Source organism: Phoxinus phoxinus (genome assembly GCF_949152265.1).
Source record: "Phoxinus phoxinus genome assembly, chromosome: 3".
NCBI classification, from domain to species: Eukaryota; Metazoa; Chordata; class Actinopteri; order Cypriniformes; family Leuciscidae; genus Phoxinus; species Phoxinus phoxinus.
Window position 1 is genome coordinate 44,785,995 of NC_136878.1, and position 26,286 is coordinate 44,812,280.

Here is a 26,286-nt window from a genome sequence, read left to right on the forward strand (position 1 = left end):
TGAGCTTTCTCTGAGTCCACAATCAGAACTGGTATCCTTTCAGACAGCAAGCCTATTTATAGGCTGAAGCCCCACCTATAGGGCATACCAACTACAGGTACAAACTAAAACATTTGTAACAATCAAATTAAATAATCTAAACACCCAACACAACACTTAAACCTTCCAAACAGCTAAAACAACAACCATTAACAGAGAAAGAGTTTAACAACAAATTAATTGGCAAAAACAACGGTTTCTAAATCCCCCCCTCTGACATCACACCAAAATGGCATCTTCCACAGGAAGTGATGTGGCGGTTGCTTTAAAAGACAGTTTAACCTGGATTATGGGTTTGGTTGTACAGAGTGTGAACCGGGAAGTTTAACTGCAATAAGGTTTGTGGGAAATATGTGGAAAAATAAAGGTAATTGTCATATGAATTATTGTGTTTTCTGGCATTCTGTTATTATAGACAAATAATGACAAACTTTAAGAAAAACTATAAAGAGTTGAACTATAACAAAACACAGCAGTAACAAACCTTAGACTGAACAAAACAAAAACTCCATAACACCTTCCTGATGTGTACACAGATGTTGATATCGCCGGCAATGCACAGTATCAGTGAAATGGATGTATGTAAGTCCAAGTTTATAAAGTCACCAGGTTAACCTGTGACAGTTTGTCTTAAAGCAGATTAAAAACACCACATAGACACATAAACAACATTAAAAGCTGGATTTTCACCACAGGGGGAGTCTTAATAACTAATTTATTCATTTTTAGAGATGCTGCTTCAAATAATGAGGACCAGTCCAAAATTATTCAGATCTGTGATATGAAGAACTTAATAACAACTAACATCCAGGAAGACAGATGACGGAGAGGGAAAAATGGAGATCAATAACTCATATACAGCTGTGAAAGGAGCCAGAGCTTTTCCCTTCCTTTCAGTCTGGGCCATATTCAGACATAATAGTAGTAAGTGTCCAGCAACAACAAATAAATCTTTCATATTAGCTCCGTTCACACATTAATATCGGCTATTCGTGGGAGTCAGTAGAGAAGCAGTTGTTTTGGCTGTCAAATATATCAAATATTATATAGATAGTACAGACATCTATGAGCCTTATCAGAAACACACCGGTCCGTTCAGTTGTTTTATGTGTAATTCCGTTGATGTATGGTTTATTATGAGAATATTTGGTCGAGACACAACTATTGTAAATCTGGAATCTGAGGGAGCAAAAAAAAACGAAACATTGAGAAAATCTCCTTTAAAGTTGTGCATTTATGTTCACGATTGTGCTGCATTCACTCACAATAATACATGTTTTATATATTTACGGAATAAAATATCTTAATGGAACATGATCTTTACTTAATATCCTAATGATTTTTGGCATAAAAGAAAAATGGATAATTTTGACCCATACAATGTATAGTTGGCTATTGCCACAGATATACCCGTGCGACTCGTTTTGGGAACAGAGAGAGAGAGAAAAAAATAATAAACTAAATATTTTGACATTTTTGATCTGCATATTCCCAGTAGTCAATCCAGTTCTCAAGTCAATCAAGTTCAAGATATGAACACTTATCTTAAATATCTATATATAATCAGTGCAGTGATATAAATGGAAACTCCTGCTTCTTTTTTTTTTCAATTTAGGACACATGTCCATATTTTATTAGTATTTCTTTAATAACAGCGCCACGTTCAGGACACTAAAGGCATTTCATTCAAGAAACAGCACAGAAGTATAACGTAAGGTTTATTTGTGCGTTAAAAGACAGTCGAATGGATTTACATGGTTATGTACATATCACACTAATAACACTTCAACACAAAACAAGTTCAAGTCAATCAATTGCATTTTAAAACTTCTGTAAATGGCATCAGTTCCTGCGCTGCACATTATGGGCTGAAAGTGCAAAGGTTTATTAAAATGAACATCCACCAGGCAGATTTATCTCTTATTATTATGTAGATCGTTATAGATTTGAACTCCTGGTCCACAATCCACAAAACAACCACGTGGAAGCAACTGCGAGTGTGTTGTAGGTGTAGGCCGGAGCTGTGAGGTCATGTGATGACATTCAGCAGCTTCCACTCATAAGCCTCGGCACAACACAATAACTGGATTCTTAAATATGAACATGTCAGTGCGACTAACAGGTACACAGCTTTCTGAGAAGAAAACAAAGCAATGGAGTGCAGTTTTAACTCTCTGAGCTGCACGACATACAGGCACATGTAAAATAAATATCAAGCTGCTCAATAAAGCGTGCACAAGCAACAGTGAAGTGAGTTAATGATCCTCTAAATGTGTTTTCTGAAATATGGGCTTGTGTTGAGGTGGCAGCACAGGAACTGATGGCCAAACAGGCCACTAAAGCATCGGTCTCTTTCTCCAGTCTAGGATTGATCGGATGGTCACATGTTGAAGCTTTCTCCACATCCACACGTCCCTTTGATGTTGGGATTGTTGAATACAAACTCGCTGGAAAGTTTCGTTTCGACGAAATCCATCTCTGTGCCGAGCAGCGTCAGCTGGGCCTTCTTCTCAATGAACACTCGCGCGCCTGGAGAAACACACCACAAATATGATTATTCATATAACCAGTGTTGGGGGAAACGCATTACAAGTAACTAGTAAAGTAACGCATTACTTTTAAAATTTACAACAAATATCTCAGTTACTTTTTCAAATAAGTAACGCAAGTTACTTTGTTTTCCCATTTATTGACTGACAGCTTTCCTGTCCCAATATTGAGACAAATCATAAGTGCAGAGGCGTTGTGTGTGTGAACATGATGTTTATTGTAGTTCTAGACTAAATGTGAGCGTTTACTCATCTCACTTGCACACAAAAAAGATTCAATATTCAAAATGAATAAAATCAGTGAAATGCAGAATACTATAGAACTTTTTGTTTTTATTGGTAAAGTAAGTGTTAAACTTTCTTCTCCTGCATCTATTTTTCTGTTATCCAGAATATCAGCACAGATGAAAGGTTTGCTTGAGCGGCGCCCTCTACTGAACATGTGTGAATCTGCACTTCCTTCTGCCTGAAGATTATTTCACTTTTGGTGTGAAAGGGTCTTTACATTTGTCCAAAAGTAGCACTTTTTTGTTATAAAAAACAAGTCCAGCCCAGGTGGAAAAAAGTAACGCAAAAGTAACCTAACATATTACTTTTTTTTTAAAGTAACTAAGTAATGCAATTAGTTACTTTTTAAGGGAGTAATGCAATATTGTAATGCATTACTTTTCAAAGTAACTTTCCCCAACACTGTTCATAACATGCATAACACACTTCTGTTGGGTCAGTCATTTTTACTTTTCTTTTTTTAAAGAAATTAATACTTTTATTCAACAAGGATGCAATAAATTGATGAAAAGTGCCTGTAAGGACAATGTTTTAAAAGTTTTCCATTTCAAATAAACGCTGTTCTTTTGAACTTTCGATTTATCAAAGTAAGAATCCTGAAATAAAAGGTTTCAGCAATGAGAATAATCAGAAATGTTTCTCGAGCAGAAAATCTGCATATTATACTGATTTCTGAAGGATCATGTGACACTGAAGACTGGAGTAATGATGCTGAAAATTCAGCTTTGATCACAGGAATAAATTACATTTTACGATATGTGACCCTGGATCACAAACCCAGTCTGGAGTCGCACGGGTATATCTGTGGCAATAGCCAACTATACATTGTATGGGTCAAAATTATCCATTTTTCTTTTATGCCAAAAATCATTAGGATATTAAGTAAAGATCAAGTTCCATGAAGATATTTTGTACATTTCCTACCGTAAATATATAAAACATGTATTTTTGTGAGTGAATGCAGCACAATCGTGAACATAAATGCACAACTTTAAAGGAGATTTTCTCAATGTTTAGATTTTTTTGCTCCCTCAGATTCCAGATTTTCAAATAGTTGCATCTCGGCCAAATATTGTCATATCCAAAAAAAACATACATCAATGGAAAGCTTATATATATATATATTCAACTTTCAGATTATGTAAACATCTCCATTTAAAACAATTGACCCATGTGACTGGTTTTGTGGTGCAGGGTGACATATATACACGTTGAAAACAGCGAGGTCTATTATAAATAGTAATAATATTTCACTTTTTTACTGTATTTTTGATCAAATAAATGCAGCCTTTGTGAGCAGAAGAGACTTCTTTTAAAAACCCAAACTTCTGAACCGTAGTATAAATTAAAAAGATAACATTGCAGTAATTCATCAACTCACCATCTTGCAGAACCTCCTCGTCTGACTTGTCCTTCTCTTTAGTGTAGTCAAGAGTATAAGTGAGGCCGTTGCAACCTCTGGTTCGAACCCCGACCTTCAGGCCAATCTGTGTGAACAACCCGAAGAATCAGACGCGAGAAGTGCATCAAACGCTCATCACGACTAATAAAGAGAACAAATACTCACATATTCTGGTTTATTCTGTAAGAGCTGAATGACTTTATCCACAGCTGACGGCGTCTGGAAATGAAGAAAATACAGAGATGTCAAATCAACGTCCTTTAGTCAACAAATAAATGCAAATAAATACACCCTTTTAAGTTATTTTTCCTCTAATGTTTGCTACAAAGACTATTCAAATTATATATTTTTAACAAAACATAAAATATATATAACCAGAAGAAAGAAGGCAAAGCACTTTTATTTATAGAGCACATTTAAAACAGACCAAATTCTGTACAATCAAACACATAAATACACAAACAAACAAGAAAACTCATAAAATTACATTGAACCAAAAGCCAGAGAGAAAAAATAAGTCTTTAGTGAGGATGTAAAGCTATCAACATTGGAAGACAGCCTTAAGCCTTAAAGCTACACTGTGTGATTTTTACCCCCATCTAGCGGTGAAAAGGTATATGACCATCCAGTGAATATTAGTTTCTGTTCCTCTCAATTCCGATTTCGTTTTAACTCCTACGGTGGCCAATGTAGTCCAAGATTAACATTCGACTTCCAAGCTTCCAGTTCGACATCGTCCATGAGTATTCCTTCAAGTGATGAGGTTACTTTAGAAAACTATTATAATTTGCAGTAATTTAATTTGTCAGTTAACATATAGGTTATGACATCTATGTAAAATGAATAATAGTTTTATGTTTTCATTACTTTTTTACCATTTCATTGCTAACATCAGCTATCAGTCCCAGACGAATGCAAACTAATCTTAGTAAAGTAACTTTTATCAGTGCTATCGTTATTCTGTATATTGTACGACATCACTAGCGTAAGGCAACGTTTACATTGTAGGCTATATCATTTTCTCAGTGAGCAGAGATCAGCTGATGTGACGGAGGTGCGGGGGAGAGGGAGAGGGAGAGGGAGAGGGAGAGGGAGAGGGAGAGGGAGAGGGAGAGGGAGAGGAAAAAATAAAAACAGGGCCGGTGCCAGTGAATTGCGGAGACGCGAAAGGCAAAGCTTAAATTAACAGGTATGTCCCTCTTTGGCTAATGTACTTTCAAGATGGAGGGGCAACATGGCGACCGACATTCGAACCCCTCACCCGTGTGTGTATTTTCAATGGCATATTATACACTCACGAGAATACTTTATTACTTGAACGAAGTAAATATACATTAATGAGCACATATATTTTTGAAAAAACTAAGTGTTTTTAGCTAAGAATAAACTAAAAAAGTTACACAGTGTAGCTTTAAGAAAATATAGTTTATCTGACAACTTTTCCCATTATCGGTCATTTTTATATTCTATTAGGTTCAAATTTCACCAAAACGTTTCAATAATTCCACTTGAGTTGCAAACAACTTCTGAAAGACCGTGGAGGTGTTGATGTCTGGTGAATTACAGGTGACTAATGAAATCATCCAGATTAAAGCACTTTGTGTGACGTCTGGACACTCACATGTGACTCCATGTTCTTGAATATGCTATATATACTCATATATAATCACATATACATTTAGTGATGAAGGAAGTTTGATGGTTTAAGACCTTTAGGGCAAAACCAGTGTTGTTTTTTGCCTGTCAGATATTTCTTGCTAGTGACCCGAGGTTTGTAATAGTGCATATAGCCTTTTTTTTTTTTTTCACAACAATACTGAATCTCTGATGACTCAATAAGCGCAATTCACCTTTATTCCTCAAGGTGCCAATGTCTGATACACAATGATGTGTGTTTAACTCATAATTACCGCACACATAACACCAAAGAATACACAAGAGTCAGCGAAACTTAAAATGACTCAGCGATTTACTGCAGAGCAAGTACAGTACACAAGTCCGACTGGAGGTCGGTTTAGATAAAGAGCATATGCTAAATGTTTTTCTACTGCTTGCAAACATTGTATCACACGTTAAAACTGATTTGACAGCAACTACACATGTCAATAACATCACAGTGCCGTCTGCACATGCGCAATGACATGTTGATTTCACTCACTGAGTGTCCAAGCATTTCCACAACAATTTCAACCTCAGCACGGAAATTACTTCGTAAACATTTGAGTTACAGCAGTGCAATGCTGAAATTGGACAGATTAACAACTAAACTAAACTATAAGCCTGTTATCTGATCAAAGCAACATGGATAAGATCCTGCTGTCCATAACTGCTCCTATTCAGCCGGACGGGACACACAAGTAGTGTGAATGACTGACAACAACTTTAAATAGACACAAAAATATATTTGAAGGGCACGACGAGGCACAACTAGACGGTTCTGATGAACGTAGTAACTTACATAAAGCTTGATACGATCTCCAAGCTAACGGCTAACCTGCCCCAAACACTGACCTTCACGTCAAATTTAACTTAAACAACTCAACCACATTGCCATAACTTGCTCTTACGTTTGAATATCCATCTGAATGTATCACAATGGACGACGTTGTCTATTATTATACTGTTATTGCGCAAATATCCGAGCTCTGGCTACGGCTAAACGCGTCTGTCATGTATGCTATCTCGAGTATTTGAGAACTAAATGTTTGTTTCGTCTCGTCATGGTGTGGAAAACTGTTGTCAACACTCACCAGGGTTAAAGCGGCTCTTGTTGGCAGTATTTTCCGTCTGCTAACCGCCCTCACAGTCGCCCGTGCTATGGAGGCTGACATGTTGAAGTTACTTAAGCACTTCGTGTTTGGATGTAAACACCAGAGGTAATGGAAGGAACGCCCTCCCCACAGAACGCACAGGATTGGTTGGTTATTTGATTGACAGCTTATACAGCCTATGAGTAACCGTTACTCTAGACTTTAAAACCACCATGTGACAGATGATATTACGCAACTCACTTTAAAGTAAAGAGGACGTGTTGATTATATGATTAAAAAGTTTCGTAAACGTGAGAAAAATACTTATTTGTAATAGTTGCATTTCATTTCTAATAACCAGGGTCATAGGCTATTGTTAAATGAAACTATTAAAACATTTCTGCTGATTGAGATAACGCCGAAATAAAATAATATAAATATTAGTTGAAGAATTTTAACTAAATGAACATTAGAAATGTTGCCTCGGCAATTAATGGAAATAAGTTGAATTGTAATAAAAAATATGAAACGGAAATAAATAACTAAAACTAGCAAAAGTAAATTTAATTTTTTTAATTAAAATAGTAAACATACAAAGCATATTTATAAAACTATGCCATTATATATAATGCCATAGACATTCTCGATGTGTTTACAGTATATCTATATCGGTCTATACAAATAACTATGTCCCACATGGACTCAGAAAGGCCAGTTAAATATCCACTAAAAATATAATTTAAATCTATAAATTCTTAGGATTGGTCCCTGATATACAAGTGGAAATTCACCCCATCAGTCAATATATATATATTGATTTTTAAAGAACGGTCTTTTAAAGGATGTTTGCCTTGCACATTCACTTCAACTTGTCTGTAGATCCTTGATCCCATCATGCAATAGCTCTTCTTGAGGGGGAGTTTGGTGGGACGATCCAGCCTGAACAGATTGCTTTTCCACACATGAAGTCACCATTTTTGTTTATCTAAGCTGTACAAATCACAATGCATCATATACAGTGCTATGCATAAGTTTAGACACCCATGCTAAAGTTGACTAAAAAGAGGAATAAAAAATCATCTTTTGGAAATTGAACTTAATGCCTTAATTTAAAAAAATAGGAAAAATCCAACCTTTAAGGACACCAATTTTCTTTGTGAATGAATAATGTATCGTAAATAAATAAATGTTCTTCCTTAAAATACAGGGTGCATAAGTTTGGACACCCCTATGTTAAACTCCCATAGAGGCAGGCAGATTTTTATTTTTAAAGGCCAGTTACTATATGGATCCAGGATACTCTGCATCCTGATAAAGTTCCCCTGGCCTTTGGAATTAAAATAGCCCCACATCATCACATACCCTTCACCATACCTAGAGATTGGCATGGTTTTATTTCAGTTAGCCTAACAGCTGGTTTGATTTGCATTGAGAGATGATCTTATGGAAAGTACTCCATGCCAATCTCCAGGTATGGTGAAGGATATGTGATGATGTGGGGCTATTTTAATTCCAAAGGCCAGGGGAACTTTATCAGGATGCAGAGTATCCTGGATTCATGAAGTAACTGTGCCCGGTTGCATAAAGCACCTTAAGTTTTTCCCTTAAGTATGACACTTAAGGGGCGATTTCCCCTTACCTAAGAGAATAACTTAAGGGTGTTGCATATAATCTCTTAAACGATTCTCTTAGGTAAGGGAAACATTTAAGTGTTTCACGACAGCGATCCTGGATTCACGTTATAAAAGTCTGTTGTTGCCATAGATACGCAAAACACTAACACTAGTGGGAAATAGCCCCCGCAGCCCAGTGAACCACTCTGCAGACAGACGATTTATGTACGTGGAAAACATCTCCCACTATCGTCTGAAAACTCCCAGTTGCAAAAAAACGCAGTGCTATAAGCAGTTGTAACAACGCAGGTAAAGAGTGGTTGCGATCTGTGACACGGTCAAGGTCGCCGTCTAGTTTGTTAGTGATGTCAAATATTGCGCGTCGATCAAAACGGTATTCATGCAACAATAGGGTTCTCCCTATCCCTAAAAATTATTCTTGGCACATAATTATCTTCAGCTGGTTCCATAAATTCAGCCATGTCGTCTTATTTTTTGTCCGCGTTACTCTTAAGGTTACGATTTCCAAACCTTAAGTTATACTTAGGGAAATGACCGTTAAGGGGTTTTATGCAACACTTAACGCTTTTTAAGGGATTACTTAAGTGAAAAAACAGCATTTAAGGGAAATTCTAAGTGTTTATGACGTTTCACTTAAAAAAACAGTTAAGTAACACTTAAGGGTATTTTTCTGCAACACCCTTAGGTTTAAGGGAAACATAAGGGCGAACTTAAGGGAAAATTTCACTTAAGGTGCTTTATGCAACCGGGCACAGGCCTTTAAAAATAAAAATCTGCCTGCCTCTATGGGAGTTTAACATAGGGGTGTCCAAACTTATGCACCCTGTATTTTAAGGAAGAACATTTATTTATTTACGATACATTATTCATTCACAACGAAAATTGGTGTCCTTAAAGGTTGGATTTTTCCTATTTTTTTAAATTAAGGCATTAAGTTCAATTTCCAAAAGATGATTTTTTATTCCTCTTTTTAGTCAACTTTAGCATGGGTGTCTAAACTTATGCATAGCACTGTATCATAATGCAGTTGATCTGATAACATTGGCCTATTGTCAATCCAATGTTATTCTTAAATAATTTTTATGGGGTGCACTAACTTTTCTCATGAATGTTTAACAAACATTGTGGCGATACCAAATGTCATTAAAACACACGGGCAAATATGAAAAATGTGGAAGTCATTACAAACACACAAAGTGCAGAGACCATATTATGACAAAATCCATTTATTGTCAAAAAAAAAAAGAAAAGAAAAAAGACAACAGTTGAATTACTATTATGGAGGGAATTAATTTTGTTTATTGACATTGCAGTGAATGCAAGGTAGGCGATGTAGCCTTCTTCGAAAACATATGCAATTCAATCAGCAAAAACAAAATACTGCTATAAATTATACAATAAAGCATAACAACTAAAACCAAGCCCAGTCGAACTGAAAAGCTCAACAATTAACCTGCATTAACATTTTCATAATTGTAAATACACAGACCCCAGCCGACGTTTCTTTATGTACATTTTTATACAAAATAAAATGCTTCTTTGAACACACACACACAAGACGCACGATCGTGCAACGCTTTGTTACTAAAACTACTCAAGCAAATTCAAAAACACACAATGGCGCTACAATCTAAATGACAAAGGTAATCAAACTGGACTCTCAATTTAAAAAATAAAATAAAAACAGATAAAATGAGAAACATCAAGTTCATTCCACAATTAGGAAAAAAACTGAACTTAAAATTAGACACCTATAAAAGGCACATTGATCACGGTGTTCTAACTGGGGTTCGGGATAATACTGGACTCGGGCGGTTGTGGGTCATGAAACCGGCAGCCAGCTTCACTTGTAAGGGCTCCACTTCTCCACAGACGCAGTTACAGACGCGTGTCTGTTGCCAAGACTACCTACAATATGATGGAGAAACACAGCATGGATTATGTGATAGCAGGACATTATCAATTTTACATTCACCGGCCACTTTATTAGGTACACCTGATCATCTGCGCTTTAACACACATCAGCCAATCACATAGGGCTGGGTATTGTTCCGGTGCCAATTCCGATACCTCAGTTTCGATACCGGTACCTAACGATACTTTTTCGATACCAATTTTATGAAATCCATTTTAACAAGATTACATAACACATTACCTCAGAAAAACTTTGGTTTTATTTTTTTTCAGTTTGACTCATGCTCCTTAGCCAGTGCACAAAGGAACAAAAAATGTTTTATAAAGAGCTCATGCTCACCAAAGCTGAATTTTTAAATAAAAAAAATACAGTAAAACTTAAGTAATATTGTGAAATAGTATTACAATTTAAAATCTTATTTGAATATATTTCAAAATGTAATTTATTCCTGTGATGTCAAAGCTGAATTTTCAAAATCATTACTTCAGTGTCACATGACCCTTCAGAAATATGAAAACAGTTTGCTGCTTAATATTTTGGAAACTATGATACATTTTTTCATGATTCTTTGATGAATAAAAAAAAATCTAAAGAAAAGCATTTATTTAAAAACTAAATATTTTCTAACATTACACATGTTTTAATGTCACATTTGATAACTTAAATACATCTTTACTGATTTTTTTTTGATTAACCAACACATTTTTGAACGGCAGTGTGCATTCAGTATTATTTATTGCAATATAAACACTGCAGAGTGATCAACAAGGTAGATCTGCAGCAAATGTGTGATTCTACCGTCAATATGGAGCAAAATCTCAGAGGAATGTTTCCAGAGCCTTGTTGAATCTCTTTGCCATGAAGGCAAAAGGGGATCAAACCCGGTACTAGCAAGGTGTACCTAATAAAGTGGGCAGTGAGTGCACACAGCAGCTTCATGTCTGATGTGTCAGAAAAACAGCAATCGAGTCACCAATGCTCTGGATTGTGTATCAGCAGTGGCTTCGAAAAAGGGACCAGAAGCTTGTATTTCATTGTTTGGTCCGTTTTCTTCATGGAAAACAGACACATTTTTAGGGATTTTGTTGTGGTTTGCCTTTAGACGAATCAATGCAGTGTCATTTTATTATTATTAATATATAGATGACAACATTGTCAAACGATCTCAACTCACACGGATCCGCCAAACGATTAAAAACGCAGGCCAGTAGATGGCGATGTCACTTTGTAAAGAAACACTACGGCTGCATCCCAATTTGCCTACTTATACTACGCCCTAAAAGTATGTACTCTTTTTGTGAAGAAAAAGTATATATTTTTGAGTGTGTAGCAAAAAAGTAGGCAAGCTTTGAGACATACTACTTCGTCATCTTTAACGGGACAGATCGGTCTCGTGCGTCCTGTCACCGTAAACTGCCCTGTCAATCACCTTGTCACAGTTAAAATCCTCCATTCAATCTAATTTAATTTCCTACCGTTTCGGAGAGAAATGTAGTCGCACGTTGATCTGCACGGAGACTCTCATCATGTGTTTGCAATTTGAATGTAATGATGCATTTAAAAGTTAATGGCTAAACGAATCTTTACAAAAGTTCACAATGCTGCTGCAGATGCAATATAATGTCGACAACATTGAATAAATACATTTTCGTCAGAATCGGTTATATACTGATAATTAATCACTCAAACCCCTTTATCTAAACCTCTCTACATAACGCCGGACTCGCGCGTCCTCCATGTCTATTTTAAAAAAAATTTACACTTCACTCGTGTTTGTAGTTCTAACCGAATCCTCGTCCAACGCGCGTTGGGTTATGGGCAATATTAGCCGTTAGCGTGTTCATCGATCTGCACTTCGGATTCTAACCGGAAATAGTAGACCATCCGGGTGTCTTTGGAACACTCATTTCAACATACTACGATTTGGGACGTACTAAATCTACTTTCGAATACTATTTAGGACGGATCGTATGCGAATTGGGATGCAGCCTACATGTCTATAGACTGAACATGCACATGACATCACCGTTTTCACAGATTCACAGTTTTGTAGATTACACGGAGACTGTATCGTTTTCACAAACTTGCACTTTGAAACTAGGGATGGCGAAAACTAAAAAAATTCTTGACCGACCACCGAGCCTCATTAGCCGGTTTACCGATTAGTTTAAAATATGCTACGCTATTTGAAATAACAGCCATTTCGAGCCGCGCCTGCAATTTCTCAACTCTGTCGCTTCTCTCTGCCGCTCACACACACACACACACACAGCCCCGGCGGCGCCCTTCCACTCACGTCACTTTTTTCAAATCCCCTACAGCGCGAAACATGAGTCCCGCAAACGCGGTGCCGAGGAGCTTGTATGTAATCGGAGGACAAATGTCTCCTTCGTTTCGAAATGGTTTGGATACAAGGTGATCGCGTTGAAAATAAAGGCGTTTGTCTAGCGTTAGAAGCTCATTTGAAACATTGCCGCGGCTCATTTAAGAAAATGACAGCTCCGAAGAGGCTTGCGAGCGTCGCGTTTTCAGGTGATACATCATAGATGATGTGCTACTACTGTATTTAAGCACTGTATCACACAAGTTGCAACTTACATCTGTCATTCTTGTTGGTGAAATGGCCCACACACTACTCTTCCTCGCATGCTTCCTCCTGTCGTCTGCGCTGGCTCTAACCTCGAGTGTGTTAGCCTGTAGCCTTTACTGTTCGCAAACCTTGTGAGCGCGCGAACCCAAACGCTGTGACCTCGCGACAAATGTTTTTATTGGTCTATTAAGTACAAACAGGCGAGTTATGAAAAATTGAGTGTGAGGGATTTGTTCATTTCACACAAAAAGATCTTGGAATGAGATGGCTAACTGTAGTAGCGTTTAGTCCACTCTCTATAATAGACTAATTTATAGATCACTTTTTTTTTTTTTAACCGACTACCGACAACTTTGATCGGTTAACGTTGATACGGTCAACCATCGGTCAAACGGTCATCGGTTAACATCCCTATTTGAAACCCGTTTTCAAAAGTTTGCATTTTCATGCCCCCAAAATAAATGACCGGCCAAAACGCTTAATTTTTCCGTTTTTTTGTCGAAAGTGGTGTCGTGTAAACGTTAACGATTAAAACCCTGGATGGATGTTCATGTCTGGTGTGAATAGATCCATAGGAATCAACTGTTTGCAAAGTTTCTGCACTACTCATGTAGTGTACTCACCTGTTTCAGGGCCCAAAATCATCCTCTTTGCTTTGCGCTTCTTTCTCCTGTCCTGTTGAGGACCGTCCTGCAGACACAACAAGAGATCCACTGAGTTCTTGGTTTAATTCATAGGGCAAAACTACAGTGTTCATGCATAATGATAACTGTGATTAAGACGATAACTGACATACTTTGTCCCTGTCTGATGCAGGGCTTCTTTGGTATGTGGTTGGGGAGGATTCTGCAAAGAGAAATACATGAATGACCGCGTGATTCTTGACCAGATCGCATCACTTGGGTAATTCCAGCAGAACTAAATACACTTTAAACAATGCAATGAGCGCAGCTACCTAAAGACTTGGACAGCGGGCAGTCCTTCTTGATGTGAGTGTTGCAGCCGCACAGAAAACAGCATTTCTCCTCCCTCTGGCGCCACCGCCCATCCCTGTAAGGGCTGTCGTCCATCATGCCTTTGGTGGCTCTGTTTGCATCACGTCCACTGAAGAATCCATCAGCATTGTCACGTCTTTGTCTTAATATACAATTTAAACAACAAAATTATTAATAAACAATGAACCAAATCAAACTAAAAGCATCAAATGTCTGATTTAAAGGTGCAGTAAGCGATTTCTGAGAAACGCTGTTGAAAGTGGATTGGACCGAGCAGCAAAACACACTTGTAGCCAATCAGCAGTAGGGGGCGTGTCCACTCATGATTGGGGAGGAGAGAGCTAATCAGCAGTAGGGGGCGTGTCCACTCATGATTGGGGAGGAGAGAGAGCTAATCAGCAGTAGGGGGCGTGTCCCCTTATGATTGGGGAGGATAGAGTGAGCCAATCAGCAGTAGGGGGCGTGTCCACTCATGATTGGGGAGGAGAGAGCTAATCAGCAGTAGGGGGCGTGTCCACTCATGATTGGGGAGAAGTGAGAGCTAATCAGCAGTAGGGGGCGTGTCCACTCATGATTGGGGAGGAGAGAGAGCTAATCAGCAGTAGGGGGCGTGTCCCCTTATGATTGGGGAGGAGAGAGAGCTAATCAGCAGTAGGGGGCGTGTCCCCTTATGATTGGGGAGGAGAGAGAGCTAATCAGCAGTAGGGGGCGTGTCCACTCATGATTGGGGAGGAGAGAGAGCTAATCAGCAGTAGGGGGTGTGTCCACTCGTGATGGGGGAGGAGAGATAGACTGAGCGAATCAGCAGTAGGGGGTGTGTCCACTCGTGATTGGGGAGGAGAGAGTGAGCCAATCAGCAGTAGGGGCGTGTCCACTCATGATGGGGGAGTGGAGAGAGAGCCAATTAGAAGTAGGGGGCGTGTCCAATCATGATGGGGGAAGAGAGAAAGTGAGCCAATCAGCAGTAGGTGGCGTGTCCCCTTATGATTGGGGAGGAGAGAGAGCTAATCAGCAGTAGGGGGCGTGTCCACTCATGATTGGGGAGGAGAGATAGACTGAGCGAATCAGCAGTAGGGGGTGTGTCCACTCGTGATGGGGGAGGAGAGAGTGAGCCAATCAGCAGTAGGGGCGTGTCCACTCATGATGGGGGAGGGGAGAGAGAGCCAATTAGAAGTAGGGGGCGTGTCCAATCATGATGGGGGAAGAGAGAAAGTGAGCCAATCAGCAGTAGGTGGCGTGTCCCCTTATGATTGGGGAGGAGAGAGAGCTAATCAGCAGTAGGGGGCGTGTCCACTCATGATTGGGGAGGAGAGATAGACTGAGCGAATCAGCAGTAGGGGGTGTGTCCACTCGTGATTGGGGAGGAGAGAGTGAGCCAATCAGCAGTAGGGGCGTGTCCACTCATGATGGGGGAGTGGAGAGAGAGCCAATTAGAAGTAGGGGGCGTGTCCAATCATGATGGGGGAAGAGAGAAAGTGAGCCAATCAGCAGTAGGTGGCGTGTCCCCTTATGATTGGGGAGGAGAGAGAGCTAATCAGCAGTAGGGGGCGTGTCCACTCATGATTGGGGAGGAGAGATAGACTGAGCGAATCAGCAGTAGGGGGTGTGTCCACTCGTGATGGGGGAGGAGAGAGTGAGCCAATCAGCAGTAGGGGCGTGTCCACTCATGATGGGGGAGTGGAGAGAGAGCCAATTAGAAGTAGGGGGCGTGTCCAATCATGATGGGGGAAGAGAGAAAGTGAGCCAATCAGCAGTAGGTGGCGTGTCCCCTTATGATTGGGGAGGAGAGAGAGCTAATCAGCAGTAGGGGGCGTGTCCACTCATGATTGGGGAGGAGAGATAGACTGAGCGAATCAGCAGTAGGGGGTGTGTCCACTCGTGATGGGGGAGGAGAGAGTGAGCCAATCAGCAGTAGGGGCGTGTCCACTCATGATGGGGGAGGGGAGAGAGAGCCAATCAGCAGTAGGGGGCGTGTCCACTCATGATTGGGGAGGAGAGAGAGCTAATCAGCAGTAGGGGGCGTGTCCCCTTATGATTGGGGAGGAGAGAGAGCTAATCAGCAGTAGGGGGCGTGTCCACTCATGATTGGGGAGGAGAGATAGACTGAGCGAATCAGCAGTAGGGGGTGTGTCCACTCGTGATGGGGGAGGAGAGAGTGAGCCAATCAGCAGTAGGGGCGTGTCCACTCATGATGGGGGAGGGGAGAGAGAGCCAATTAGTAGTAGGGGGCGTGTCCAATCATGATGGGGGAAGAGAGAAAGTGAGCCAATCAGCAGTAGGTGGTGTGTCCACTCGATGGGGGAAGAGAGAAAGTGAGCCAATCAGCAGTAGGGGCGTGTCCACTCATGATGGGGGAGGGGAGAGAGAGCCAATTAGTAGTAGGGGGCGTGTCCAATCATGATGGGGGAAGAGAGAAAGTGAGCCAATCAGCAGTAGGGGGCGTGTCCACTCATGATGTTGGTTGGGAGAGAGAGAGAGACAAACAGTAGTAGGGGGAAGAAAGACTGTAAAAAAGAGATGGCTGAGAGACAGTACAAAAGAGGAAAGGTCAGAGGAATATCACTGGGAAAATGATCAGGCAAGAGCTTTAAAACTCGCATTAATATTAGAAAAGCTTTTTAGTGCTGGAAAGACCTAGGAAGGGAAGGACTGGAAACAGACAGAGGTTTCGTTGTTTCTGCGTCATACTTGAGTTACATTGGTTTTGCTGTTTCCCAGAACCAAGATATGCTGCTGTTGTAATGACAGTTTCATTGTCATTGTTTGTCTGCTGTTGGCGACTAACAACCAACTCTTGCTTGGATATACACTTGTATGTTAATTTCTTGTTCTTCACTGTCATTTGTCATCTTCACTTTATTTTATGTGAAGTATTATTTTGCTTCCCTTCTGCTATGATAAAAAAAGACATCCACTTTTGAATTGAATGATCAAGCATTTTGGGGGCGCAGGAATAAAGGGAGGGGTGTGTTTGTTTGGATTGATTCAATATTAACAGTGTTTCTCAGAAATCGCTTACTGCATCTTTAATAAGGATTTCATTCTGTTTTAATGTGCAAAAGCAAACTACCGTTCAAAAGTTTGGGGTCAGTAAGATTTTTTAAATGTTTAACTATGTAAATATATTTTAAAATGGGATTTATTCCTGTGATCAAACAAACCCCCCAAGCCAGATTCCCAGTGAAATGCTCTCAGACAGCAAATGCAGTGAGTTTGCTTCCTCCTCCTCTGAGAAAATCAATAATATCAGAAAGGTGATCAGCACATCCTTGAGTTGCACTGGGGTCAGACAGATCAGACCACAACCTGAGAAAGTAGTTACTATGTCTGATTTCAAAAAAATTGATAGCAAAATTTTGGAAGAAACCGTATAGCACCTAAAAACATCGACCTGCGCCCTTGACGCACTTCCCACATGTTTTTTTCAAAAGTGTGTTAAACAGCTTAGAATCAGATCTCCTAGAAGTGGTAAATGCCTCACTTCTCTCTGGGAGTTTTCCAAACCCCTTGAAAAAGAGCAATATGGATAAGACTATATTAAGCAACTATAGACCGATCTCAAATCTTCCTTTCATAGGCAAGATCATTGAAAAAGTTGTCTTCAATCAGCTGAACAAACTCTTAAGCTTGAATGGATACTTTTCGATCTTGGACAATTTTCAATCTGGTTTCCGACCGCATCACAGCACAGAGACGGCGCTCATAAAGATAATAAACGATATTCGCCTAAATACTAATACAGGCAAAACATCAGTGCTGGTACTACTCGACCTCAGTGCTGCATTTGACACTGTCGATGACAACATACTTCTTGACAGGCTGGAAAACTGGATGGGGCTTTCTGGGATAGTCCAAAAAGGTCATACATAAGAAGCGAGAGGTTATTATGTGAGTATAGGAGACCATAAGTCTGAGTGGACATCCATGACATGCGGAGTCCCTATTCAACCTGTACATGCTCCCAATGAGCCAAATAATGAGAAAGAACCAAATCTCTTACCACAGCTATGCAGACGACACACAGATCTACTTAACCCTATCGCCTAACGACTACAGCCCCATTGACTCCCTGTTCTAATGCATTGATGAAGTAAACAGTTGGATGTGCCAAAACTTTCTTCAGTTAAACAAAGACAAAACTGAAGTAATTGCGTTTGGAAACAAAGATGAAGTTCTCAAGGTGAATGCTTCGCTCTACAGGTCTAACAACTTAAAATCAAGTCAGGAATCTTGGCGTGTCTCTAGAGTCAGACCTTAGCTTCAGTAGTCATGTCAAAACAATAACTAAATCTGCATACAATCATCTCAAAAATATTGCAAGAATTAGATGCTTTGTTTCCAGTCAAGACCATAAGACAGTTGCAGCTCATACAGAACCAGAACATATGAACATCACACCAGTCCGCAGGTCTTTACACTGGCTCCCAGTTACACTAGGATTGATTTTAAAGTATTATTACTAGTATACAAATCATTCAATGGCCTAGGACCTCAATACATTGCAGATATGCTCACTGAATATAAACCCAACAGATCCCTCAGATCATTAGGATCACATCAGATAGAAACACCAAGGGTTCACTCGAAGCATGGCGAGTCCGCTTTTAGCTACTCAACAGCCGCAGCTGGAACCAGCTTCCAGAAGAGATCAGGTGTGCTCCTACAGTAGCCACATTTAAATCCAGACTCAAAACACATCTGTTTAGCTGTGCATTTACTGAATGAGCACTGTGCCACTGTGCGTCCGACTGATTACACTTTTATTTCTGCATTCTTCCTTTTGATTCTAAACTGAACTCAAATGGCATTTATTGATATGATGAGTATATATGTAAAGCACTTTGAATTGCCATAGTGTATGAAATGTGCTATATAAATAAACTTGCCTTGCCTTGCCTCGCCTTGCCTTGCCTTGCCTTACATCCAGAGCACGCTCGGCGTGAGCCGGGGAGCGGGCCAACGGGGGGAAATCTGCATGATATGGTGTCGCTGTGTGAACATTGCTTCTGTGTAGGGGTGCGTACTGTGTAGTGGGCACACTGCCTACATTGGGAACAGAGAAAAAGCTCTTTCTGTGTTTTATTATGTGTGCAGGCGTGCATGTTTTAGGACAGTCTCGTTTACTGCAGTGTTGAAATCCCCAGTCGCCTGAATAGAGGGAACTGGGAGAAGTGTAGAGAGAGTTTGTGGTGTTAATCAGGCCGCGGCGGGATTAAACCACTGTCTCTTTCTTCCTGAGGTCAGGAAGACTTTGAAGGCTTGGAGTTCGACGCAGTTTTGGGTCGAAGTCCCCTTCGTTCTGGCCCCTGATCCCCTTCGTCCCCTTCCTTCTGTGCTTCGGTGTAGCGCTCTGCACACCCTGTCACTGCTGGGCCGAAGAGGCCGGTGGTGGAAATGGGAGAGTCCAGTAAGGGAGCCTTGTCAGCGTGCTTCATGTCCGTGAGGGTTAGCCAAAGGTGGCGCTCTAGCACGATCAAATTCGCCATGTTTCTGCCGATCGCCTGGGCGGTGACCTTCGTCGTGCGCAACACTAAGTCAGTGGCGCTACGCAGGTCGTTGAATGTCTCAGGATCAGGGCCGGACTCGGCCATGGAGTGGAGAAGTTTAGCCTGAAGCACTTGGAGCACGGCGATTGTGTGAAGCGACGACGCAGCCTGACCGGCGGAGGCATATGCCCGACCGGCGAGAGCTGACGTGGTGCGGCAGGACTTCGATGGGTGCGTCGCCTTTGTCTGCCGTCCTCTAGCGGAGAGCGGGCAAAGATGCGCGGCAACAGCCTCTTCCAAAGGTGGAATACTGTCATATCCCTTTTCCTTCGCGCCGTCGACTGTCGAGAGCTTCGAAGAAGCCGAGGATTTGAGACGAGCTGAAAATGGCGCCTTCCATGACTTCGTCAGCTCGTCATGCACTTCAGGTAAGAAGGGGGCGGGCCTTTTCAGAGGGGCTTGACGGCGGCCTTGCAGAAACCTCTCGTCCAGCCTGCTTCTCGAAGGTTCCACGGGCTGAGACCACTCCAGGCCGAGGTTTTCCACGGCCTTCGTGAGCAGTCGCATCAGTTCAGCGTTAGCGTTCAGGGAAGCCCTTACGCCACTGGTGCCGTCTTGGGCCGAGCGCACGGGGTCTGCGATAGAGCCCGACCATTCTTCACTCCGCGACGCAGCGAGAGAAAAGCTGTTGTCTTCATCTTCCTCCGCTTCCGGTCCGCCGAAGGAAATAGGACTGGCCGCTAACTGAGAGGGGTGCTGGTCATCCTGCGTGAACAAGACCGGTGAGGGAGGTTCTGAGAGCGACACACGCGGGGGGATATCCGGCGTGGGCTCGCTCGTGTGCTCTGGCATTCTCTGTCCGCGGCGCATCTTCCTGTGCGGCCCGAGCGAGAGATGAGGGAGAGCAGGGGGAACGGCGTCCTCGCTGAAACTAGCGAGTCGAGCCCGCAGGGTCGACAGCGTCATTTCGTCGCACTCTGGGCAGTCGCCCTTGGAGAACGCAGCATCAGCGTGGTCAAGGCCTAAGCACGCGGTGCAGAGGATGTGGCGATCTCCGTCGAATAGAGGGCCTCCGCACGAGTCACAGGATGTATGAGGCATTTGAAACAACGCCTTGCTCTTTTGTGAGTGTGTGTGTTGCAGCGGTGAAAAGGATATTAGCTCTCCGGATGGCACAGCAGAACAGCGGGCTGAAGGCGGTGTCCAGGAAACAGGATCCGGCGTCCTCAGAGGCGGCTTCTCGATCCGGAGGTCAGCGAAGGTACGCGAGCTGAAGGAGATTAAATCTGAATTCCTCTGGCGGAAGATGGGTTTCTTATATCTTAAGCCACGCCCATCTTGGCGGGCTCTGACGTACTAGGGTGCTAAGCGACCTGATAGGTTCACGTGTGTCAGCCGCCTCGCCATAGGTTTGTGCAGGTGCCGCAGCACAGCCAATCAGCGCGCTAGTATGCTCTGCTGTAGTTTGCTGTGCTGCTGCACTGCGTTTTACATATATAAAATTATAAGGAAATTTTTTGGCTTCAGTATCCTCGAGAAAAGGAGTTTTTCCATAGCGTGAGCTAGTCTTACGCAATACGAGAGTACTTCTAACTATGTTTGGTTGGTAAAATAAATAGGCCTATGTTGTAAATTCAAATCAGAGCATCTTCCGTGCCTGGAATGGATGTATTCTTGAGCCTATAAGGTAACAAAAGTAGGGGTGTAACGATACACGTATTGAACCGGTTTTCGGTACGCATTTTCAAACTGAACGGTTTTTGTTGGACCATTTTTCATGCCGTAATTTTTTTATTTTTTTCCGTTATTTCAAATGTAGGCGCGTTGCGCACGCTCATAATGCAAGAGGCGCTGGCGCGACCACAACATTGCCCAACATCAAATGGCAAATGTAATGCAAGCAGAACGAAACTGAGCTACTCGGTATTGTGTGGTTGACGAACCGTTTATCAGTTTGGACCAATGCTGCATGCGAGCCGAGCCGATCTTGATCAAGCAGCACTGTTACTACACAGCGAGATCCAGTAAAGAAAGCATTTGAATTCGCCACTGCAGTAATAACATCGCTGCGAGATCTAGTGAGAAACATTCACATTTCTCCGTTATTAACGGATCAAACAGCGCTGACGAGGAAACCAGGAAGAAACATTGTGCCATGAATGAACTATTCAGTGTCCACAGATCAGCAACATTCACCACTACTAACTGTAAGTTTGGCAGGAATAGTAGGCTATAATGCTTTCAAGTAACATTACATCGGTTTTATTTTGATTAGAGATGTTCCGAATGCCGCCGATACCAATAAAAATTCTGGCATCGGTATCGGTGAGTACTTGTACCCATGTACCGATCCAATACAATTTTCATAAACAAATACATAGTTATTGCACCCTATCTTTGCTTAACGCTGCAAATCGGAGATCAAGTCTTCTTCGCTGCTCTAAACAGTGGTTGCCCGCGGCAACACAGGAAGTTGTGCTGTGTCGCCACAAGCAACCACCGTTTAGAGCAGTGAAGAAGAAATTAAAATGCACACGCTAGCAGTATGTCCGCTGTTTGGCAATATAACCGACAAAATTATCAAGTTTATTGTTCTGGATGACCAGCCACTGTCAGTCGTCAAAAACGTTGGATTTTGCCGCTTCATTGAACATTTGGAGCCCTGGTACAGTTTGCCTGGTCGCAAATGCATCTCTAAAACAGCGCTCCCTAAGCTATTCGAGACAGTGCGTGATAACATTTCATTTTCATGTAACGTTAAACTAAAAGATGTGAAAACAATCAGCTTTACAATCGACATCTGGAGCTGCGACGCGACCCCGCTGTCTTTGAGTTTGACAAGCACACTGGGTGAGATTATTTTCTTAAATTATTCATATATAATTTTTTTGATTCCTAGATTTATTTGTTGTACTGTTTTTTATACAGTTATATTGTAAAACTAAAATACCTTTTTCCGTTTACAGTATTAGATTTGTGGCTGCATTTGAAGTTATTTTTCAAATAATATACTACTGTGAAATGTATGTCAGATAATAAAAAATATTCTAGCTCACTGTGTGTATTTGTTCATGTTTTATTAAGGGATAAGTCTGAAGCACACCATAAAATAATTCTATAAATTCATACAGGGCTAGTACGGATTGCAGCTGTATAGATACATACCCAGGTATCGGATCACTACTCGGTATCGGCCGATACCCTAAGTCCAGGTATCGGAATCGGTATCGGGAAGGGAAAAAGGGTATCGGAACATCTCTAATTTTGATATTATGAATACAATTGCTGCCCTAAAATGTTAATCTAAACTAAAATAAACCTTTGTTTATAACTACTACTATATTACATTTCATTTTGTCCAAGGAGCTGTTTTGTTTTATATGCTCATAAGAAAAGTCAAGTATAGCTCCATCATTGCTCAAAGTAAAAAAAAAAAATCATACTTTATGATGTTAGTTTTAATAAAAATATAATTAAAAAAATTTAATCAAGGAATTTTTTCTGGCATTTCTTTCTTTTTGCTGTATCGAAAACGTACCGAACCGTGACACAAGTGTATCGTATCGAACCGAACCGTGAATTTTGTGAACCGTTACACCCCTAATAATAAGATAACCTTGTTTGAAATGGGGTTGGCTAAAAGAAAATGTTGGTTTCGTCTATACTACTAGGTACTTATACTGGTTTAAATAGAATTGCATTACTAAAAAGAGACTAAAGTAACCTTTTTATTGACTAAAACTAGACTAAATCTCATCAGTTTTCGTTGACTAAAACTAGACGAAAATAGTCATGGATAATTCTGACTAAAATAAGACTAAAATGCTAAAACTTGACCAGACTAAAAAGAGTATGAACGTGACTAAAACTAATAAAAACTAAAATGACAGCTTGACACAAAGATTAAAATTAAAACAGGCCGCTAAAAACAACATGTGTTCAGTATAAACAATAATTGTAGTTGAAAAAGTTATTCTACAATAGTTCTTGTGCTGAATTACCTCTTTCGCATCGGACAGTCTTTCATAAAATGGCCAATCTTCCCACAAATGCGGCAGCAGCGGTCATTGGGTGCAAGCTTGCCCTCGGTCAGCACCTCTGGGTCGAAAAAGTACTCCTGCAAACAGTGAATTTGAGCACAATAACTTGACTTGTGGGGCGTCTTACAGAATTTACATGCTCAAGGTAAAGGACACAAACCATTTTATTTAAATACTCTGGTGGAAAGACTCGGACAGGGGTGCCGAAAACTCTGCGGGCGTTGATGAAGGCCTTCATGATGAAGCTTGCCACTGTAAACATAAAACACAACCAGACAGGGATAAAACATTAGATGGCAAGATATCAAACGTCATTTATCTTTAAAAATTTACGAAGTTGAGTGCACAGAGAAATTATATCGTTGTAATCACTTTCAGAACTAATTTTTTTCCAGCTGATGAACAAAAACATTGAGAGCCAATCAGAATCCATCCTGCTTTAAAGAGCTCGAGCATTTAAAGCGGCAGATGAATGCAGAGCGCACTTAAAATAAACAGAACGATGTCGTCTGCTGGTGTGTACGCTAATATAGTTATTATCGATCTTGGTGTGAACAACAAGCCTTTAGAATGGTTGACTACTTAGAAATACCATATATTCCGGACTATAAAAGTCACACTTTTTTTCATAGTTTGGCTGGTCCTGCGACTTATAGTCAGGTGCGACTTATATATAAAAATTAATTCATACTGACTGAGCTGAACCAAGAGAAAACATTACCGTCTACAGCCTCGAGAGGGCGCTCTAGTTAGCGGAGTTGTTCAGAAGCGACACAGAGGAAGAAAATGTATTCATACCCCTTTTCCACCAAGGCAGAGCTGGTGCTGGTTCGGAGCCAGAGCCTAGTTTCAAATCGGTTCTTTGTTTTTCGACCACCAAAGCACCAGCTCCGAACCAGTAAAAGTGGTTCTTAAGTAGCACCAAAACATTGCTGGGCTAGAAGTAAGAACCGCTTGCGTCAGGGGCTGGGGGCGGGGTTACCGTGACCAACAAGACGAAAAGAAACTTGTGACCGCCATTTTTGAAAATAGCTGCTAATCGAGCTAATAGCTGCTCGATTGTAATCTCCGTCTATGCAAGTTACGGCGAGCTGCACGAACGCGTTTGATTCGCCGTGTTTGGATGCCGATGTAGGTTCGCAAAGCCATGAGCATCAATAGTAACGCAAAATCGCCTTTGTTGATGTAAGACTTGTTCGAGATGCATCAGAGCGGCGCGGACCGATCAGAGCTCCGGGAGTGTTTGGAGAGCATACGACTACTTGTGCTTTTGGATCGCTTTCGCAGTGCTTTGATGTCACGCGGCGATCGGTCTGCGAGAAGCCGAACCATCTCGAACAAGCCTGGTGTGTTTTTGTTTGGCGCTGCTGGGCAACATGAAATGTATACACAGTGATGTAAGATCTGGCTCTGTTTTGGCTCTCTAGCCTGTGGAAAAGCAAACTGGTTCTAGAGGACCCGTCAGTAGAACCAACTCCGAACTGGCTCTAGCTCTAGCTCTGAACCAGCTGGTTCTTGCTGGTGGAAAAGGGGTATCAGTGTTGTTGTGTGATGAGATCGGGAGCTTGGTGAACTTGCTTACCGGTAACTTGTTGGACTCGCTGGCTAATGTTAATTTAGCCTATTTAGCCTCCCAGGTATATGTTCTTTATGCTATTGTGTAGCTGAATAACTGTTAATGTGTTACGGTAACATACTGGACACATATTCAGCCTGTTGTTCTGTGTGCTGTTGTGTAGTTGAATAATTTGCCTTTCCAGATTAAATGTCTGTTCTTGGTCTTGGATTTTGTGAAATCAATTTCTAAATACTTATAGCGATTTTTAGTCCAGTGCGACTTATATATGTTTTTTTCCTCTTCATGACGCATTTTTTGACAGATGCGACTTATAGTCCGGAAAATACAGTATATAACCATTTACTATAATTACATAATGTGGTTGGAACACAAAAAGTTGCTGATGGAGATATAAATCTGAATAGATGAAACACCTGCATTTAGCTTCTTTGTTTGATTGTTTAAACTAAGTACAGTGGATAAAGGTTTATACATTTAAAACTTCAAAAAAGTTAGGTCATGTAATGCAACAATGAAATTGACTACATTTACATGCACACTCATAATGCAATTATAATGAGATTTAAGCAATATCGTGATTAAACTTCACCTCATGTAAACTCAATACTTTGATCAAATTGATGCTATTAAGCTTAAACCATAATTATAGTAAAAATGTGACGTATAGTGATTTTAATAATACATGTAAAAGAAAAACATGACATACTTCTCCGTGAGAGACCAGCTCCAAGATTATGACTCAAATCAAAGGGATCTAAAAGAGGAAAGAGAAAGAAAAATGATCAGCTACAATATTGCACCACATACAGCGTTGATTAATGTCAGTTAACTTATAAAAGTAAAAAATTATCATTTTTAAAATGTAAATTACTCTACTTGCAACATGTTACCACTAGGGTTGGGAAACGAAAATGTATTCCAATTCTAGAATCGGATACTTAAGTTATCATATACATGTTATTAAATTAAAAATTCGATTCCTCATTGATTCTCTTGGGAGCATTTTAATATGACTTTAA

The 26,286-nt window shown here is 40.8% G+C and overlaps 2 protein-coding genes across 3 annotated transcripts in view; both read right to left on the reverse strand.

Moving 5' to 3' along the window:
* Positions 1–1,256: 1,256 nt before the first annotated feature.
* Positions 1,257–7,265, reverse strand: isca1 (iron-sulfur cluster assembly 1). Its single transcript, XM_079606565.1, has 4 exons — positions 7,029–7,265; positions 4,444–4,497; positions 4,258–4,363; positions 1,257–2,568 (listed from the first exon to the last, which is right to left on the reverse strand). The coding sequence occupies exons 1-4, from the start codon at positions 7,107–7,109 to the stop codon at positions 2,420–2,422; spliced, it is 390 nt and encodes a 129-aa protein (XP_079462691.1). The 5' UTR covers positions 7,110–7,265; the 3' UTR covers positions 1,257–2,419.
* Positions 7,266–9,872: 2,607 nt separating this feature from the next.
* tut7 (terminal uridylyl transferase 7) overlaps positions 9,873–26,286 on the reverse strand; it is a 48,778-nt gene continuing 32,364 nt past the window's right edge. The window contains exons 24-30 of one of the 2 annotated variants that reach the window (XM_079606406.1): positions 25,974–26,021; positions 23,849–23,940; positions 23,650–23,765; positions 14,123–14,304; positions 13,964–14,013; positions 13,791–13,857; positions 9,873–10,570 (exon numbers count right to left, since the gene is read on the reverse strand). In XM_079606406.1, the coding sequence (XP_079462532.1) occupies positions 10,506–10,570; positions 13,791–13,857; positions 13,964–14,013; positions 14,123–14,304; positions 23,650–23,765; positions 23,849–23,940; positions 25,974–26,021 (620 nt within the window). In that variant the 3' untranslated portion in view covers positions 9,873–10,505. Of the gene's footprint in view, positions 10,571–13,790; positions 13,858–13,963; positions 14,014–14,122; positions 14,305–19,063; positions 20,919–23,649; positions 23,766–23,848; positions 23,941–25,973; positions 26,022–26,286 lie in introns of those variants that run through there. The other variant, XM_079606405.1, reaches the window with a different exon arrangement.